This window comes from Eutrigla gurnardus (genome assembly GCF_963514095.1).
Source record: "Eutrigla gurnardus genome assembly, chromosome: 6".
Taxonomy (NCBI): domain Eukaryota; kingdom Metazoa; phylum Chordata; class Actinopteri; order Perciformes; family Triglidae; genus Eutrigla; species Eutrigla gurnardus.
Genome location: NC_139920.1, coordinates 19303380 through 19324110, shown reverse-complemented (window position 1 = coordinate 19324110; position 20731 = coordinate 19303380). Strand labels below are relative to the sequence as shown.

The following is a 20731-nucleotide window of genomic DNA, read 5'->3' as shown; positions in this document are numbered from 1 at the left end:
TGCTGGACAGCCGGGACATCATCATCCTTCAGTCTCCTTCCTTACACAACAGTGCAACAAATACCTTTTGTTTGTACTTGGCGACAGTACTTGAGAGTACTCGTACTTCAGGTCCTCGGGTGTTTTCAGATAAAAACGGGAAACAGGCTCGGATTCATTCGTTTTATTTTGTGTCTCAGATAAAAACTGAAATGTACAAGTTACGTTTCCCTTTAATACAATACTTCCACATTAAAATGAGGAATCAGCAACAATTAAACATCTTCATTTAAACATCATCAACCAGGATGTGGTTTATTCCAAAATAAAAGCCATCTGCTGTATGAAAATAAAGCTCCTGATAAACACTGAAGGCACTTGGAAGCCTGAGAATCATTTAAACAGAAGTAACCCAGTCACATGTCATCATCTAGTGTTGGTCCCCTGGAGTTTTTATATTGAAATTTTAAATAGCTTTTCCCCCTGAAGGTCTTAAAGGTCAATGCTGGCATGGACAGTTTTGGTAAGGACCACCAGCTCAGAGGACAGGAAGTGTGGCCCAGTCCCAACGTCCCCCCTAAAGCCTGACACCCTGACCCCTCAGGGACCCAACAGACCTGGTACACAAGTGTGAAGGTCTGTGAGGGTCTGTGAGGGTTCTTGTTACCTAGATGAGACAGAAACATGTTGTGGGATTCACATCATCACTGAGCCTGAATGTTGGCTGCAGCTCTGACCAGCTAACCTGGACCTGGACGGAGGGTCATGAGGACTTGGACGTTGCTTTAAATGGATTCCCTGAGACTTCGGCTCCCTTCTTCTTCTACTTCTGGAATTATTACTGTGATTGTTATTATTGCTGCTGGTTAGAATAAATAATCACTAACCAATCACTGGTCAGAAACAGGAGGTAAATACTGTTAACATGATGACGGAGAGGCGTCAACAAGTGATCCTTCATAAAAAATATCCTCTGTCACAAATAAGAAATATAAAATCTGTTTTCTTTATCTAAATATATATCTTCTTCTGACAAACACGCATAGATTACGTCGTACATACAGCTCATTACCATACAGCTGATTAACATACAATGTGAGCAGCTGCTGTCTCTGTAGTCAATGAGCTGAGCTCCCGCTGCTTCATTAGCTTTCCTTTGAGCCTCCCGCAGAGGGGGGATTATGGGTAATGTGTCCTCAAGTGAGATCTGTAGTTCTAGTACTGGATGTATTCAGACTGAAGAGACTGAAAAACAAAACACAAAGAGTCAGATATCATCTCTGTGTTAAAGAGTCACACACACACACACACACACACACACACACACACACACACACACACACACATGTATGTATGTATATACAGTATAGAAATATATATATATATATATATATATATATATATATATATATATATATATATACACAGCTATTTCAGTTACACAGTTAAATATTAAGGATCAGACTCAGAGGTCCTCGAGCATGGAGCGGAGGGTGGAGAGTGGGAGGGGCCTTAAACAACCATTCACCCCTGGTCATGTGACCTCAATTGCCTTTCGTCAGAGCTAGCTGCTCCCAGTTTTTCTGCTAAGCTAACTAGCTCCATATTTACTGACGAGAGAGAAGAGGTATATTTTAATGTTTCTGTTTGAAATAACACAAGTGACGTTTCTATTTGATTATTTCTTATGAAACTACTTAGGTGTGTATCAGATCAGAGAGGGGCGGGGCTTAGCTGCTGTGTCAGATGACTTACAGGTATGGAGCGGCTCAGGTAACGTCCTGATGGGCCCTTCGGGGCGCTGTGGGGCCCTGGGCCCCTGTAGGGGCTGAAGTCCTGAGGTCCCGGCCTGCTGCTGGAGGAAGCAGAGCTCCTATAAGGGCCGCTGTTGTTGTTGACCTCCTGTGTGCTGCGAGGGCCATTACCATAGCGACACAGAGGGGGCTGACCCAGATGAGAGGGGGAGGGGCTTAGAGTCCCAGAGAAAGGCGAGGGAGGGAGAGCGGCGTACGGGGAGTTTTTATCCTCGTCAACATCGGCGGCGTAAAGATCAGTGAGAGAGCTGGCCAATCGGGAGCTGGCGGGGGGGACAGGTGTTAATAACACACACTGTACACACACACTGTACACACACACTGTACACACACACACACACACACACACACACACACACAATCCTGACAACCATCTCGAGAACCCCCTGAGAACCATCCTGAGAACTACATACTGGATAGAGCGTTACCCATAAAAGCATTTTCAAAAGTACCTGCTGCCGCTTCAGACCAGGTCTAATTGATAACAGGTAGTACAGACTGTGTATAAATACTACAGGAGGTGGTGATGAAGAGAAGGGTGACTCGGACAGGAAGTGGAAGTGTTACACTGACCTCCTGATGTTGGACGCTGTAGACGACGGACTTCTTCCAATCCTCTTAGCGGCAGCAGAAGCAGAGGATGCTGGGAATTTGGAGGACTTGAGGGGGGAGGAGGGGCCCTGACCCCCACCCATCGACCATCTGAACACGGCAACACATTATGATCAATATGTGTATTGATTACTGCTTAGCCGCCAATTAGTGAGAAACAACATTTAAAGGGTGAAACTAGGTGTTTTTCATTCTGACTTTTACTTTGTTGATTAATAAATTTGTCTTTAACATGCTGACGTTGTGAAGAATCATTTTGTAAAACAAGATGGAGAACAGGAGAAGATTTTGGGACAAGCAATATTTAAAGGAGTAACAGTGTTACTGTTAGTGTCATGTTGAATTATAATGATTATTATTGGTCATTACGTTTCTTTGATGGAACTGTTTCAGGATCTGTGAGCAGACTTACCTGAGTGGCTGAGAGGCTGACCTGCTGTGTATCTTCATCTCCTCCACTCTGAAAGGAAACAACAACTCTTCATCAGCAATCAACACTTCTTCATCACTGCTGATAAACCGCTGCCAGCTTCGTCCACTTGGCCTGACCTTTCTACCAAAGTTTGAACTTCTTCCCCGTTGATGGAAGCAACAGTCTGAAGCTCATTGTAGCGGTAAAAGGCCGTCGTGGTTTCACAGCGACACACAACCCTCTCTCTGGTTGTAAATATAACATCACAGGAACATTATTCTTGATAACTTTGATTAACATGGCGTGTGATCATCTACCTGGTATTCTCTCTGTGTCTCTCTCAAACACACACGCACACTGCGAGCAAAGTGCTGCTCTGGTATTATCTCAGTCCTAAAGTCTCAATGGATGGAAATCATCATTTACAAAATTCACAGCATGTTTTATTTAAAGAAATATTCTGTTATAATCCAAATGTTTTGAAGTTTATCCTTTCAAAACAAGCTAACTCCCCTCTCTCACCTGTAATATCCACTGTGAATCAGAAAAGGGCATCGTCATGGTGACGGCACCTGTTGGTTTTTGGACTGGGTTTGACAATTTGTATGTTTGCAACCAGTGAAGGAAGTGACCATATTTGGACTGTGGACAAAGTTAGCTTCAAGATTCATGGTCAACATTAGAGCTAAGTGTTAAAGTCATCTAACTGTAGCTAACGACATTGGTAGCGACCTGTCAATCAGCAAGTAAGCCCCACCCCCTAAATAATCACTTGCTTTTTGGTCTATTTGACTCTAAATGGACCATAATGTACTAAATGAACACCATGCTGGATTAAAGAAGACTTGAAACTAGAGATTGAGAAGTGGGCGTGGTTTCATCCAAAGTAGGTCGACGCAGGCAGCCAGCGCCTTCTGCTGTTAATACAGATGATAGATGTGGTTCTGGTTCTGGTTTTGGACCTAGTACCTGAGAGCTCCAGTGGTGGCTGGTCGGGGGGGACGGCGGCTCTTTAATGCTCTTAGTTTGTCTCCCTGAGTCAGACCTGGTCCAGTGTCCACCGTCTCAATCTGGAGGACGGAACACAAACCATGAGAACACAGACAGACAGACAGACGGACAGACGGACAGACGGACAGACGGACAGACCTCATGCAGGCTGTTGTGGGCGGGGTTTAATGTGAGGTCATCCATATTAGTGATGAGGTGAGACACCACCCTCTCCTCCAGCTTCACCTTGTGGGAACGCTGGCTGTCACCTAGCAACCACAGCGCTGCCTGTTTCCTGTTAACACAAACACACAGAGGTTATAAACACACACACACACACACACACACACACACACACACACACACACACACACACACACACACACACACACACACACACACACACACACACACACACACACACACACACACACACACACACACACACACACACACACACACACACACACACACACACACACACACACACTAACATGACAACATGGAGGACAAAATGGAGGAAACTTCAGAGACTCACTCCTCCAGAAAGTTCTGCTGTGGTCCAATCACAGACCCCGGTCTGCACATCCTGGTCCAGGCGATGACCTCACCTGCCGTGAAGCGGTAGTGTTTCATCAGGTAACAGCCAATCAGAGAGCCCGTCCTTCCCAGACCAGCTGACAGACAGAGACAGTATCACAGATGTTTGTTTACACTAAAACTCCACAGGAGGAAGATAATATATTTAAATAAAGCCAACATGTCTATGCTGTTTTTAGTGTTACGATTCGGATGGGACAGCAAGTTATAGTACAGAACGGTGTTATAGACCAGGTCAGGGTGTTATAGTCCAGGCCAGGACAGGAAGTTATAGTACAGTACAGGACCTCATAGAAAGGAAGTCCTCACCCTTGCAGTGGACAGCCACAGCGCCATCTGTGCTCTCGCAGATGTGCAAGAAGCGGTGTGTGATGATATCACTTGGCGTGCTGCCATCTAAGAAAAAGAGGTCATAGTGGTCGAAGCCAGCGTCCGTGAAGCGCTTGGAGTCATAGATTTTCTTGTTGAGACGAACTATGGTGGTCACATTGTGTTTCCTGAAGTACGGGAAATACGCCTCGGGGGCGTGGAGAGGGTAACCTGCGGGTGTTACAGGTGTTACAAAACAACAACACCAACAACAACATGGCATGTCAGCTTCAACAAGCCCCCTTCATTAAGTGCTGATATCTGACAAGTACACCCTTGCATATCTGAAGGGTACTCACCCACTTGTTTCCAGCTTCCTGTAATCATTGTTAACTCACCGTTCTCTATCTTCGTTTTAGGATGAGGTCCGCTGAAGGCCAGAAGCTTTCCCGGCACGATCCAGTTCAGATCTCCATTCTCAACCCGCTGCAAACACACAGGCATAGGTTCAAATCCCAAAACCAAGTAGAGAAAGTCTGCACTGGAAACTATACTGGTTTAACCAGGTCAGCCTGACACTGAAGGGATTATCAGTGGAGGTAAAACCTGATTGGCTGTTGAATCTCTGTTCAGGCACAGTGATCCTCCTGAACTATTTTTCCAGGCGTAATAATATTCAGCCCAACGGTTCTCTTAGCTCTGTTGTGATTGACAGCTCAGAGGACGGAACCAAGGTATGAAGGAGGTCAACGATTTGCTGAAAGTTAGACCTCGGACTTCGTGAGTTTCAGGCTTGTACTGATGCGACTAACAGTCTCCATAAATGAATGATGTCTAACTTCTCCCAGCACGTCTTCCTCATATTCATACTGGGATTGTTGGGAACTTGTTCTCTGACCAGGATCTTCTGTTTTAGACTAGAAATATGTGCAGACTCGTCATTTTATAACTAGTGAAGATGATTATGAGGACTTTCACCTCGTAGTGTTCATACTCATCCACGTCAAATGTCTCAAAGTCAAAGAAGCCGTGCTGCAGAGCCTGAAACACAAACATAACAGACTGTGACATCATACGAGTGACACTCAGCCGACAGATGTCAGCTTCCATCCAGCTAATCAGAACTCACCTTCCTGATGCCCTGCAGACAGTCCAGCACTGTGAGGTTGAAGGTGCAATTCCCAAAGGAAGCATCTCTGCAGAGACACAGAGGGTAGACCACATGATCAGTCTTCTAATCTCTCACACACACACACACACACACACACACACACACACACACACACCCGTCACCTGCAGCAGACAGGGAGAGCTCTCCTACTGTCAGCTGCAGCAGGTCCGGGATCAGCAGCTCATGTGACCAGACTCCATGTATTTATAGAGTGGTGAAGTCCCTTTCCCTTCCGCTAGACTCCCATGGGACCTCTGAGATTGTAAAAAATGTATGGGTCTCAATGCAGATAATATAATTATTTGCTGGTCCCAGTCGTTATATCCCTCGAATTAGAAATATGTCGTTTGTCACGTCATCACCCTTTCTCACAGCGATTCAGTGCCTATCAAACGCAGATGCCAGTGTGTTTTGTTCCTGAATGTTCCCATTCCAGCAGGTACGGATGTTCATTCTTTCGGTTGTGGAGCAGAGAAATGGCCATGTCTGTACCTCCAGCGTACCAAGTGCGGGTGGTGACGTATACCAGTATCATTCGCATTGAGAGCAGTGAAGAGCTGTAGTTCACAAAGCGACCTCACACAAAACCTACCATTATCAAACTTCTTCGCGATAAATCATAGTTTTTTTTATATGGAAAATGATCTTTAAAAACCACAAACAACATATGTGAAATTCATGGGACAATTCAAACGGGACCGGGACCAATTCATGCATCAGAAACTCACATTGAGGTCCCATGTACCAGAAATAGAAACTCTATAGGATCGTTTAACAGAGTGACGACTCCTCACACATGAAGTCACACTGTGAAGCTTCAGTATCACAGCAGCGCCTCACTCCTCTCGAGTCACTCCTCTCATCAGTGACAAAAGTCTGAGTGATGTGTGATGTTCAGATATATCTCCAGGGAGGGAGGGGCCACCAGGTGGGAGGGGCCACCAGGAATGATGTTTATCCGCAATTCATCTGAGATTTATCTTTTGCATTGATCAATTCATTATTGGAATTGATGATGTGAGCCATGAGTATGTGAGACAATGGAAATATATTATAATATATTACTGGAAATATGTTTAGTTATGAATCATTAATCCACTATTCATCGATCATCAATAGTTAGCAGTTAATTTGCAGGTCGACTCATTTATTAATCAAACGACCGTTGCTGTTTTAGACTGAAGTGCAGTCCGATTGGAGGTCACTTTATGGAGTAATAGGTTTGCCATCATAAAGAATACATCTGTAAAAGAATAAGAAAATAAGTATGGAAATGTTAAAAGGAATAAATGAAAGAATATTTAAATTAAATTGTAAATAAATAAATAGAGAAATAAAAAAATAATGAATAATGTGGAAATACGAAGACAAATCAAATATAACAGAATAATGATAAGCATTTTAATGTATTAATTGTTCACTGATTTCTGTATTTATTTGTATATTTTTGCATGTAATTTAATATATTTTCAGATTTTGCTTTTAATATGAAAGTTATATTACTTTCACCCCTTTGATTTTCCTTCAGTTGATCTGTCAATCAACTGGCTGCTTTGGGGCGGGACCTCCTGTCCAGGCTGAGCAGTCAATTCCTGCACTCATGAACCAATGAGAAGAGTTTATCTGCAGTCCCACAGACTAGATGACACACCCACTTCACTACACGGCACTGGCAGCAAAATAAATTCTGAGTCTGACGGTCAGTGAATGCCTCACTAGTAGGTGTCACTCAGTGGGCGTGGCCTCCTCGTGAATAATCCACCAAAAGAATCCTCCATTGAACAGTGTTGTTATGTAACCGGAGAGACAACAACAAGGCCTTTATCCTCCTGTTTCCACCCGGCTGTCTCAGAGAGGACATCACCACTACCAATACTACCACTACTACCACTACTACTACTACAGTAGCAGAGTGTTTTTATGTAACCGGAGAGACAACAACAAGGCCTTTATCCTCCTGGTACCATCCGGCTGTATCAGAGAGGACACGACTACCACTACTATTGCTACTTCTACTACTACCACTGCTAATACTACCACTACTAGTAGTACTACTACTACTACTGCTACTACTACTACAGTAGCAGTGCACAATACTACTGTAATACTCTACTACTGTACTACACTACTACAGTATAGTACACTACTACAGTAGCAGTACAGTACTACAGTAGTACTGTGACTAACCTGAATAATAATAGGTAAGAAGACAGTAGAAAGTCAAACCTGAAGGGCAGGTAGGAGGCATTGGACCCAGAGGTCAGAGCTCTGTAAGCTTCTTCTGGAGTTTTCTTCAGGTAGATCACCTGGCAGAGACACACAGGTAAACAGTGACTCAGCAGGATTCTCACAACCTTAATGCTTAGCTAGGCTAATCATCACATCTGTGCACTGGATCAGACTCATGTCTCCATACATATGCGGTCTACTCTCCTCTCTGATTGTATAGAAGTCCACGCGACAATGATCTACTTCTCATGTGGACGATGATGCTAACAGTTTAGCCTAATGCTAACTGTTTAGCCTCGTGCTAACCATTTAGCCTCGTGCTAACCGTAGCCACAGTAGACGACAATCAATGTGATGCTGAAGGACACTGCTTTTTTCTTGGACTTTTATTATGGACACTCATCAGAGATGAAGTCAGTCACATTGAATTATTTCAGCGTGTCTGACCAATAGGAGCGCAGCGTGCTGATGACTCACTGCGTAGCTTCCAATCAGCACGGCGGCGTTGGATCTCTTCCTCTGGTCGAAGCTGGTGTAGTGAACGATCCTCTTCCTGGTCAGCGTGAACGACTGCAGAGAAGAAGAACAGAGGTCACGTGACCACGTGGGTCCTGATCACATCCATAATAATAATGATTCCCTCCATGGTGTGAAGATGATGGAACTGTTAATAAAGTCAGAACAAGCAGCTGAGGATTCTCTCATTCGACTGTTACTCTGTCATCACCACCAACGTGTGACCCATAGGAAGGACCCCCCCACCACTGTGGGGATTTCAAAGTAAAAGACACCTGTGGACTCAGGCGTTGGGTCATCCTCACATACTCCAAGATGAGGTTTGGGTTCACCGTCGTCATGGAGACATCACATCTCAGTCCTTATGAACTATTTACAAACGGATGCACTGATGAACAAACTAACAACAGCACGTTTATTAGATCTAGAAGAGGCAGAACACAGAGTCCCAGACTGAGCCGGCCGTGACTGCCTTGTTGCATTCTGGGCATTCCTGTTGGGGGAGAGTCGGCCGCAGAGACTCACCTTGAGCTTCTTGTTGAGTTTGCAGCAGTATCGATACAACATGGCCAGGTTGAGGGGACCGAAGTCTGCATAGAAACTGAGACAGAACCCACTGTTAGAAATCACAGACCGGGACCGGGACCAGGATCAAGACATGCATCTAACACAGGTCTAACAGGACCAGGTTATGTGACCCAGGTCTAACAGGACCAGGACCAGGTTGTACATGTGACCAGGGTCCAGGAGCAGGTTATATATGTGACCAGGTCTAACAGGACCAGGTTATGTGACCCAGGTCTAACAGGACCAGGACCAGGTTGTACATGTGACCCAGGGTCCAGGAGCAGGTTATATATGTGACCAGGTCTAACAGGACCAGGTTGTATATGTGAAGCAGGTCTAACAAGACCAGGTTGTATATGTGACCCAGGTCCCAGGACCAGGACAGGTTGTACATGTGACCCGGGTCTGACAGGACCAGGACCAGGTTATATATGAAACCCAGGTGTAACAGGACCAGGTCATATATGTGACCCAGGTCTAACAGGACCGGGTTATATATTTGACCTGGGTCTTAGAGGACCAGGTTGTATATGTGACCCAGGTCTAACAGGACCAGGTTGTTTACATGACCCAGTTCCCAGGACCAGATTGTACATGTGACCCGGGTCCAGGACCAGGTTGTATATGTGACCCAGGTCTGACAGGACCAGGACCAGGTTATATATGTGACCCAGGTCTAACAGGACCAGGACCAGATTATATGTCACCCAGGTCTAAGAGGACCAGGCTATATATGTGACCCAGGTCTAACTGGACCAGGTTATATATGTGACCAGGGTCGAACAGGACCAAGTATACGTGACCCAGGTCTAACAGGACCAGGTTATATGTTTCACCCAGGTCTAACAGGACCAGGTTATATATGTGACCCAGGTCTAACAGGACCAGGACCAGATTATATGTCACCCAGGTCTAAGAGGACCAGGCTATATATGTGACCCAGGTCTAACTGGACCAGGTTATATATGTGACCAGGGTCGAACAGGACCAAGTTATATACGTGACCCAGGTCTAACAGGACCAGGTTATATACGTGACCCGGGTTGTACATGTGACCCGGGTCCAGGACCAGGACTTACTTGTCGTAGGTGAACTCATCGTCGGTGCAGAAGTAGTGGGTGTTGGCGGTGCTCTTGGGTTTACTGCGTAGCGTGGCAAAGTACAGACGCTCTGTAAGAGACACAAAAGTGTCAGAACCTGGTCTCAGATCTGATCAACGGGCTCGGGTACATAAATAGTAAATAAAAGTGAAGCTAATACAGAACCCTGCAGCACCCCCTTATGAACAGATACATTGTCAGAGCATAGCCCTTCATATCGAACACACTGGCTCTGTCTGAAATCATTCCCTACTCCCTACTCCCTACACCCTGCTCCCTACTCCCGATCGGGTCCAGGTGGACTTCAGAACCAGTTTGCAGCACTACCGGGATCCCACATCTTCGCAATTCACCGAACCCTGAACAGGCTGCAGTAAGTCCCCGACCCCAAACTGCTCGGCAGTCGCTCGCCAGTCCGTCCTTCATCTCCGCATCTTTATAGTCTTCAGACTGTCATACAGCGAATATCAGCCAATATCTCATATAAATTATAAATATATATCGCATTTCTTTTAAATAAAGAAAGAAAAACGTTCGTAATTTGGCCTGTTGTGTTGTCTTGTTGTGGTCTGTGCACAATCAATATATTACATATTAACCAATTATTAATATATTATTAATATTTGTGCCGCTCTCTTTTGACAAATCAATAAAAAGTGCTGCGCACTGTCGCTTCTCATCAAGTGCTCCAGAGATGTCATTTACAACCTTCAGTGCAGCTGGTAGTGCCGTCTTTTTCTAAAACCTGATTGATTTGCTGATAACATGTCTTCGGTGTATAAATACTCCTTCAGCGGATGACCCACAAGAGATTTCAGAATTTTAACTAAATTACTTTATTTCAGTACAGATAAGTTTGATATTGGCCTATAATTATTGTAAATACTTGGGGTCACAAAAGCAGATTTCCATATCTTAGGAATTTCCTTAGTCAGCACTGAGAGGTTAAAAATGTGTGAGCGGTTCTGAAACAAAATCAGCTGATGGTTTTAAGTAAGGTTCAATCAGATCATAATTAAGTCGTTCATAGCCACCGTTACAATGCTGTTAGTACTTGTACTTGTAGTAAACTGTGTAAAATAAGTATTGTACCTGTAGTAAACTGCGTATTTGTACCTGTAATAAACTGTGTATTTGTACCTGTAATAAACAGAGTACTCGTACCTGAAGTAAACGGTGTACTTAAAATGAGAATTTGTACCTGTAGTAAAATGAGAATTTGTACCTGTAGGCCTAATAAACAGTTTACTGTGTACTTGCACCAAAATCTGTATTTGCACCTGTAATAAACTCTTTTTACTCTTCTAACTCTTTTATGTACTTGTAGCTTTCATAAACCGAGTACTTGTACCTGAAGTAAATAATGTGCTTGTACCTTTAATAAACTGAGCTGCTCCCAGCGGCTCGGACTCGTCAGACATCCCGAACAGGGCAGACAGGATCGTGGAGTGTCTCACCCCCTCTACCGCCATGGGTCCGTCTAATTCCAGGCCTATTTGGGTCCGTCTAATTCCCGGCCTGTCTCACTCTACAGGCTGTCTCGCTTGGAACTTTTTAACTGCTAGCAGCTCGGTTAGCCGTTAGCAGGCTAGCAGCAGAGCGCAGGCAGGTGAACGGAGATTCTTCCGAAGTTAAAGAAAACTTTCTCATCGGTTTCCCATCAGCCCCTGCGGCCGTAATTCGCCGCCAGGGGAATCTTTTCTACCTTTTCCGTTGTTCGTTTCCGTCTTTTCGCCGGTAAACACAACTGATTTAGCATGTTAGCATGTTACTCCCGACGCTCCGAGAGTCTGAAACTCTGATTGAACAAATCCCTCCTTAAGACACGTTACCATAACAACGGGAGCCGCTCCCATAGCAACCACAGCCAATCACCAATCAGAACAGACTTTGCTGCCTTCAAGGTCGGCTTGGAGACACACTATGAGGCGTTCAGGTACCAACAGGAACTTTTTCTCCACAAAAGTACGTTTTAAGCCGCTGATCGGCTCTTAGTTTTGACAACAAACACCACGTTAAATAGAAAATGCTAATTTCTAATATTTAACGCTAGATCGTGGGCTATTAGTCTCATGCTGTGCAATAAAAGTTCAATCTTTTAACAAACGTATCTCATGTGATTGATAATATTAATAACAATCATAATAACGACAATAAAAGGTTATTAATTGTTTTATTATACCTTATCAAAACGAGAAATTTGCCTAGTGTGCTTTAAGAAAGCACTAGATTCTATGATACTACCTCAACAGCAGATACACTACTATACCATATAGTGTTTTATATACATGCATTATGTTCAAACATTACATACAGTATATTTAATAGTGTTATTTTATAGGTCTACTTTATATTTTTATATTTATTTGGCTATTTCCTGACTCTTATAAAGCAACTGCAGGGATTACTAAATTATTCTGCTTCCCGCAAATATTTATGAACAAATATAAATAAATGCGAATGTGGTCGCAAACTACAGATAGCCTAAAGATCGCGTCTAACAAGATATAACTTTTTTATGACATGACCGTCAAATCTTTGAAGGCTGCTGCATTTATGCTCCGCCTCCTGGTCTACTTTCCAGGGCGCTGTTTATCTCGAACGAGCCTAATGTCCCACATAGCCTACACAGAATGAGTATGTTGTTTGTATATTCTCTTATATTATTAGGATAGTGTGTAATTTATACATGGATGATGTACGTAGATATTAAACGTATCTTATGGACGACTTGATGATAAACTTAAATTTTGGACTAAATTTAAACGACGGCAGATCAAATACGGATTAAATCATTGAGCAAATCAACATTTGTACTTTTTCATTGATGTTTTCTATTTTGAGTTGAGCTCTATCGTACGTTATATTAACATATCATTATATTAACATACTGTTATATTAACAAATCGTTATATTAACATATCATTAACATTATATTAACATATGATTTTATTATATGGACATATTGTTCTATTAATATATCGTTATATTAACATATAATATTAGCGTATCATATATATTTTGGTGTTTTATGGACGCAGCATTTCCTTCAATCAGCTGAATGTAGAATTCATTGATCTAATAGTTTTAGTTACTTTAAAGTCTCAGTGAAATTCCAAACAAACTTTTCCAGTTTTGATGCTGTTAATTATTCATTGGTGCAAACATCCTCCAATCAAATGAGACCTTGCGGTCCAGTAGAACCAGGACTCCATGGAGGCCAGATCTTCCCTCACATCTGCATGTTAAAACTGCAGATTAGTCCTTTAATGGCTGCTGACAAGGTTTATGTCAGAATCTCACCTGCAATCAGAGAGATCCACACACGGTTTGGTTCAGGTCCTGGTCCTGATCCTGATCCAGGTCCAGGCTGGAGAACCCGGGGGCCATCCTGGTGCATCCTCCAGACCCCGGCGTCCGCCATGCTGCAGGGCGGCGAGCAGACTGCGAGGACACGTCAGGGCTGAGCTGAGGGGGTGTCAGGTGAACCGGCTCAGGTTACACATGGTTCCAGAGGGGACAGAGGTGTGAGTTTACAGCCGGGTCTGGTTTCAACACACATTCAGGTCTGAGCTGGACTTCCTGCTGTACATACTGTACATCAGCTCACCGGCTGCAGGTGAGTTAAATAGGTGAGATTGGCAAACACGACACCAAGCTGATGACATCACGGAAACACGATGGAGACCACAAGAAACCGGGTCCATCGGGACACTCCAGGACAGCGGTCGACATCCTGTAGACAAACTGAACTGACATGTCCTGTCCCAGCAAAACCACACTACCTCTAAATCTGGACCTCCAGGTTTACCCTTAAAACTAGACTTCCAAGTTTACCCTTAAAATGTAACCCTCAGGTTCACCCTTAAAAGCTAGACCTCCAGGTTATTCCTTAAAACATAACCCACAGGTTATGCCTTAAAACGTAACCCTAAGGTTTACCCTTAAAACTAGACCTCCAGGTTATCCCTTAAAACATAACCCACAAGTTATGCCTTAAAACGTAACCCTAAGGTTTACCCTTAAAACTTAACCCTCAGGTTTACCCTTAAATGTTGTGTCGACGGTCACGTGACTCAGTCCCGTTACCTAGCGTAACTTCCTGTGAGGTTTAGTTTGAAAGGACTGAGCGAGCGTGTATTGATGAGAAAGTCGAGCTCCGACCAGCAGGAGGTCGTCGGAGGGTCAAAGGCCAAGGTAACAAGGTCAAAAACACACACACACAGATATTTATTGATTTCATCATCACAGTTTAATGAATGAAACATCCTGAGGGTTGGGGGGGTCTACAGGTGTGTGTGTGTGTCTCTACGTGTGTGTGTGTGTCTCTACATGTGTGTCTCTCTACGTGTGTGTGTATGTCTACAGGTGTGTACGAGTGCGTCTACAGGTGTGTGTGTGTGTGTGTGTGTGTGTGTGAGTGAGTGAGTGAGTGAGTGAGTGTCTACAGGTGTGTGTGTGTGTGTGTGTGTGTGTGAGTGAGTGAGTGAGTGTCTACAGGTGTGTACGTGTGTGTCTCCAGGTGTGTGTGTCTCTCCAGGTGTGGGGGTGTGTGTGTCTACAGGTGTGTATTAGCTGCTCCTGATCCTTCACATTGGATTATGTTCGTCTCTGATTCGTCTTCACATTTTGTTATTGTGAACTTTGCCTGAAAACAGAAAAACAGATGATTTATTGTTATTATTATTATTAGTTAGAATTATGTGTAAATGCTGTGTGTGCGTGTGTGTATACGTGTGTGTGTGAGACCTGAGTCAGCTGCTCTGCGATGTGGATGGCCGTCTGTGTGTGTAGTGTCACAGCGCCGGTTCGAATCCGAGACGTTCCCTTCGCCAACGCCATGAAGATGATGAGCTGAGTGGGAAGAGGACACGGGTCACATGACTTCTCATAACGCTGTAAACATGACTCAGCACAACGGCTCAGCACTGCCGGCAGCCACTCACCTGGTCCTGCAAGAACTCGTCCACACAGCCGTTGTGTCTGATGTTCCTCAGCAACATCTCAGCAGCTTCTATACCGATCTTATCTACATACACACCTACACACCCGCACACACACACACACACACACACACACACAAGCCGTCAATGTTTCTCTATAATACTATTCGAATTTCATTCCATATTGTTTTCAATATTCAAATTATATTCTAATATTTAATGCTCAAATACAGCCTATTATTAATATTAATTACACTACACAGGGTTATAAGTTGCCAATGTCATTATTGTCAATGTGGTTGTTTTAATTATTGTCCACTAGAGGGTGTTCCAAAAGCATTTACGTGTTATCTCTGTGATGCGCCGCTGTCAGCTCTTTCCGATACTGAGATTGTGATTCACAAAACTTTATTGTTCATCAGACTTCATGTGTCAAAAGCATCCGTTTATGCGGGTAGGCCAAGGCGAGGAGGGCGAGATTGATTATTGAATATTACGGATTATATTATACATTATACACACACATACACAGAGTATACCCACACACACACACACACACACACAGTATACCCACACACACACACAGTATACCCACACACACACACACACAGTATACCCACACACACACAGTATACCCACACACACACACACACACAGTATACCCACACACACACACACACAGTATACCCACACACAGTACACACAGTACACACACACAGTATACCCACACACACACACACACACACACACACAGTATACCCACACACACAGTATACCCACCCACACCCACACACACACACACACACACACACACACACACACACAGTATACCCACACACAGTATACCCACACACACACACACACACACAGTATACCCACACACACAGTATACCCACACACAGTACACACACACACACACACACACACACACACACACACACACACACACACACCAGTGTCCAGCTCAGCAAGCCAGCCAGGCTGCGATCTGATTGGCTGTACAGACTCACCTTTCTTCCCGAGCGCTGAACCTGCAAAGACGCAACCTGTCGAAGACTCAGCGATTATTCTGAAACACAGAAGAAAGGACCAATCAGAGAGCAGCAGCTGAGGTCACCTGTCTCACTGTCAACAGCTAGGAAAGGACCAATCATGTATGAGAAGAGGACGTCGTCATGGTGACATCACCCACTGTGTGGACTAGCCTTGAGTTCCCATGGTAGCAACCTGTCAATCAGCAGGTATCCCCACCCACCCACCCACCCAACGCATCTCCTGCTTTCTGGTCTGTTGGATTCTAAATGGACCAGAATCCCTTTGATAGGAAAGAACAACGGCCTGCCTCCAACGCTGGATCCAGTTCTCTTTAGACAGCCATGCTCCGCTCGGATTCAGGAACGCACATCCTGATTGGCCGGCTACGCCAACGCAAAAATAAAGTCCTGCCCCACAAAGTAAACTCTTGTCCTTCCCTACAAAATAAATCCTGCACTTATAAGTAAAGTCCTGTCCTACAGAGTAAAGTCCTGCCCTTCAAAATACAGTCCTGTCCTACAAACTAAAGTCTTGTCCTACAGAGTAAAGTCCTGTCCTACAAAGTCATGCCCTTCAAAATGAGCTCCATCCTCATAGAACTAGGGTTACAACATTGAAACCGTCTCACTCGTTTACAGCTTGCATCTATTTCAGCCTGATTTAAAATCTGTAGTGATGTCAGCAAGTGGGTGGGGCTTACATGATGCCGTTGCCGTTCCCACAAGCTTTTTCTTTCTCCTGCACCGCCGGGATGTTGATGTACAGGTCTTTGATCTCCCTCCGAATGGTTCGGACCGCCGCAAGCGACATATCTTTAGCCAACTGAAGACACACACACACAATCAATACAAACACACACGATCAATACAAACACACATGATCAATACAAACACACATGATCAATACAAACACACAATCACACGGGCGGGACTTTATTTTGTAGGGCAGGAGAGGACTTTACTTTGTAGAACAGTACTTTACTCTGTAGGGCAAAACTTTGCTTTGTAGGGCAGGACTTTATTTTGAAGGGCGGGACTTTATTTTCAAGGGCGGACTTTATTTTGAAGGGCGGGACTTTCTTTTGAAGGGCGGGACTTCACTTTGTAGGGCAGTACTTTATTTTGGAGGGCAGGACTTTGCTTTGTCCAGCAGGACTTTATTTTTTTTTGTAGAGCAGGACATTGCTTTGTAGGGCAGGACTTTATTTTGTAGGGCAGGACTTTATTTTGAAGGGCAGGACTTTATTTTGAAGGGCAGGACTTCACTTTGTAGGGCAGGACTTTATTTTGGAGGGCAGGACTTTGCTTTGTAGGGCAGGACTTTATTGTATTTTGTAGGGCAGGACATTGCTTTGTAGGGCAGGACTTTATTTTGTAGGGCAGGACATTGCTTTGTAGGGCAGGACATTATTTTGTAGGGCAGGACTTTATTTCATTTTATAGGGCAGGAATTTACTTTATTTTGTAGGGCAGCACTTTGCTTTATTTTGTCGGGCAGGAATTTACTTTGTAGGGCAGGACTCCAGCGACGAACGCCCGGCCGTAGATCTTGGTGATGTTTCCTCTCTCTGTCATGACGACCGGCTGCAGCTCTTTGACCGGGTTCACCGTCACCATCACCTCCCCTCCACCTTTAGGGTAGTACCCTCTGAAACACACACACGTCACCTTTAGGGTAATGCACGCGCGAACACACACATGCATGCACGCACGGATGGAACTGACCTCATTCTGATGTCACAATCAAAATGGACGCCAAACTTCTCCACAATCGGTTTAAACACCTGAAAAAAACAAGTGTAGTGTACAGTGTGTTAGTATACAGTGTGTAGTGTACAGTGTTAGTATACAGTATGTAGTAGTATACAGTATGTAGTATACAGTGTGAAGTAGTGTGTACCCTGTGTAGTAGTATACAGAATGTAGTAGTATGCAGTAAGTAGTAGTATGCAGCATGTAGTATACTGGGTGTAGTGTACAGTGTGTAGTATTATACAGTATGTAGTATACAGTATGTAGTAGTATACAGTGTTTAGTGTGTAGTATACTAGACCTTGACGGTGTAGTCGATCTGAGGTGCCATCTCCGCATTGGTTCCTCCCTTCAGAAGGAGCTGTGAGGAGGCGTCAGCATACAGTGCACAAGGTAGAGATACCTGCAGCAGCAGACACACACTCCTAACACACACACACACACAGACTTGTTTTGTGTCTATTCAGCATCACAGCAGCAAAATCAAACTCACATGGTCATTACAGCTGGCCGAAATCCCATCATGCATCATTCACGTTCACTGACAGACAGGCGACAGACACACTCACCCTGCTGTCTGTGGGTCAGCCGTGTGGTTTCCAGACAGGATCTTTCCTGGAGTAAGACTGATGTCGGTGGAGCCGATGGTGCCTCCCTGCAGACCGCCAGAACACAGATCTGAGACCAGCTGGAGGCCACTCAGGTGCTGAGGTCTACACGCACACACACACACGCACACAGTTTATAATCAGTGAGAGGTGGTGTATCGATCAGTGAGCAGCTCTGAGTCTAGGTAACACGTGATCGGAGGCTGGAAGCGTCACTTTGTTTGCCTGAAGTTTCCTAATAGGAGCCGGGTAGATAATCGAGCTACCCGGGATTCTAGACCCGGACTACAACCAAGAACCAGTCCGGTATCGATCCCCGTTAATAACGCAGGCTTGTGTGTTTATCGGGAACATCTACGTGAGTTTTCCGACGACTCAACTTCAATGAATAGGCTAACGTTAGCATGCTACCCCGCGGGCTGCTAGCTCACCTGAGCCCCGGCGTGCTTCTGCCGGCCCGGATCTTGGAGATCTTGATGGCAGATCCGGTGATGCAGCTGAGCGCCGCGGAGACTCTCAGGATCTGCCCACCCTGCAGAGACCAGAAACCGGGGAACACATCAAACACGGCTCGGCGCCGGCTGCTAGCTAGCCTTCTGTTAGCATGCAAGCAGCGCGGAACATCTGCGCTAACGGACTACTCACTCCCTCCATCACGCTGCCGTCCACCTCCACCGCGTCCATCTGCACCGGAACACCGTTACCACCGGGACACGGGAACTTTCTACGGTCCGTTCTAACACGAGCTGAGCCTGAGTGGAATTCTTCTGTTTCTATCACTTCTTCTTCGTATGGAACTTCTCTCTAGCATCTTAGACGGAACTACTACAAACACTTCCGGTGGCTTTCAAAATAAAACAGTTTTTTTTTTTTTTTTAAATAATTTATATTTTATTTATTCATTAACAGTGAGAATAATCCAACAGCATGGTAAACGTAAAATATATAGAAACATAACAGCAGAAATACCAGGGGATCAGAATATAGCCAGAAATCATACATTTGTTTGTCAAAATGTGATATAGGGTACACAGATCCAGGGTTTTAATAGCGTTTTTGTTTTTAGAATTTAAAATTGACTTAATTTATTGTTTGAATTCATTTACGAAAATTAAAAATATTTCATGTATATTCATACATTCATGTATATGATTTTTTCAAGTAATATTATAGTGTCATATCACAACAGTTATCTCAAAACAGCATCAGGATCTTCAACGAAGACATCACCAGGAGCAGAGTTACGGCGCCACCTAGTGGACAGACACACTGCCTGAACAGACTTTAGGCAGAATACTGGAGCAGACGAGGATCTGGGTTCATCACGATTTGGTGTTGGTAGTAGTAGTAGTAGTAGTATTAACAGCAGTATCCATGGTAACACAGCCACGTTTAGATGGATCCGTCTCTATCAGGTCCCCGTAGACCAGAAAGGAGCCACAGTACGGCGCTTCATCATCAGACCATGTAGCAGTCGGTCAGGACCTCGGCGGACTCTGCCGTGGTTGAGTTGTGTCGGCTTCCTCAGGCAGCGGGAAGAACGACCATCAGTTTAGAGAAGATAAAAAGAATAAAGATGACATTAAAAAAAAAAAAACGTTATTGATCTCCAGACAGTGAATCCAGAAATAAGTAGAGATCGAACTGAAGTTGTTATAATAACCATCTGTCGTTGGGACTTGTGTACATTAAATATTATTTTTATACTTCATACTGTGAACCTTTGCACGTTTATTGGACAATTTTGTTCATTTCTGCACAAAACTAAAAAACCTCTAAGTCTACATATGTTTCTTGTATTTGTTTCTATTCTTTATTTATGTTTCTTGACTTTAACAATACTTGCTTTTATTTTTCATTTCATTTTGTCTTACCATGTTTATCTTCTCACCTCAAGAAAAAAAAAATTGCACTTATATGTTCTCACCTATAGCACTTTGATCATAGCACTGTTGTACTTAAGGTATCCTTGCTGAACAGCTACAACTTTACTCAGATGAGGACCTAACTATTTCTATTTTTCGCTCTTACTTTATCGGCAAAGCTATGTTGTGGTTCCTTTCTTTTGACAAATTTACTTATTGTAATTCGCTTT

At 44.1% G+C, this 20731-nt stretch overlaps 2 protein-coding genes across 4 annotated transcripts; both read right to left on the bottom strand.

The window, feature by feature from the left end:
• Positions 1 to 148: 148 nt before the first annotated feature.
• cdc14ab (cell division cycle 14Ab) lies at positions 149 to 12082 on the bottom strand. The gene is made up of 16 exons (XM_084012065.1): positions 11675 to 12082; positions 10279 to 10369; positions 9158 to 9233; positions 8594 to 8686; positions 8114 to 8193; positions 5846 to 5912; positions 5695 to 5757; positions 5115 to 5202; positions 4717 to 4947; positions 4346 to 4484; positions 3967 to 4102; positions 3787 to 3887; positions 2818 to 2865; positions 2367 to 2495; positions 1735 to 2056; positions 149 to 1224 (listed from the first exon to the last, which is right to left on the bottom strand). The coding sequence occupies exons 1-16, from the start codon at positions 11769 to 11771 to the stop codon at positions 1195 to 1197; spliced, it is 1791 nt and encodes a 596-aa protein (XP_083868191.1). The 5' UTR covers positions 11772 to 12082; the 3' UTR covers positions 149 to 1194.
• Positions 12083 to 14528: 2446 nt separating this feature from the next.
• Positions 14529 to 19470, bottom strand: rtca (RNA 3'-terminal phosphate cyclase). 3 transcript variants are annotated; one of them, XR_014597283.1, is made up of 12 exons: positions 19282 to 19470; positions 19068 to 19168; positions 18598 to 18741; positions 18330 to 18453; positions 18002 to 18060; positions 17783 to 17924; positions 16978 to 17099; positions 16253 to 16311; positions 15246 to 15340; positions 15049 to 15153; positions 14748 to 14947; positions 14529 to 14661 (listed from the first exon to the last, which is right to left on the bottom strand). XR_014597283.1 is itself a non-coding variant. In XM_084011346.1 (11 exons), exons 1-11 carry the CDS (start codon positions 19318 to 19320, stop codon positions 14858 to 14860), a joined length of 1080 nt encoding a protein of 359 aa, XP_083867472.1. In that variant the 5' UTR covers positions 19321 to 19470; the 3' UTR covers positions 14529 to 14857. The 3 variants fall into 3 exon arrangements, 1 of the variants encoding a protein (XP_083867472.1); XR_014597284.1 differs by having other exon boundaries at positions 14529 to 14710; positions 14785 to 14947; XM_084011346.1 differs by having other exon boundaries at positions 14529 to 14947.
• Positions 19471 to 20731: the final 1261 nt, after the last annotated feature.

Excerpts from the sequence above, each read along its gene's own strand:
- cdc14ab (XM_084012065.1), bottom strand. The coding sequence starts at position 11,771 with ATGGCGGTAGAGGGGGTGAGACACTCCACGATCCTGTCTGCCCTGTTC. Across the intron at positions 5,758-5,845 it reads GTCTGCAGGGCATCAGGAAG|GCTCTGCAGCACGGCTTCTT; the intron begins GTGAGTTCTGAT and ends TTTGTGTTTCAG. Across the intron at positions 5,203-5,694 it reads ATGAGTATGAACACTACGAG|CGGGTTGAGAATGGAGATCT; the intron begins GTGAAAGTCCTC and ends GTGTGTTTGCAG.
- rtca (XM_084011346.1), bottom strand. The coding sequence starts at position 19,320 with ATGGACGCGGTGGAGGTGGACGGCAGCGTGATGGAGGGA. Across the intron at positions 18,061-18,329 it reads AGATCGACTACACCGTCAAG|GTGTTTAAACCGATTGTGGA; the intron begins GTCTAGTATACT and ends TGTTTTTTTCAG. Across the intron at positions 16,312-16,977 it reads GGGAACGGCAACGGCATCAT|AATAATCGCTGAGTCTTCGA; the intron begins GTAAGCCCCACC and ends TCTGTGTTTCAG.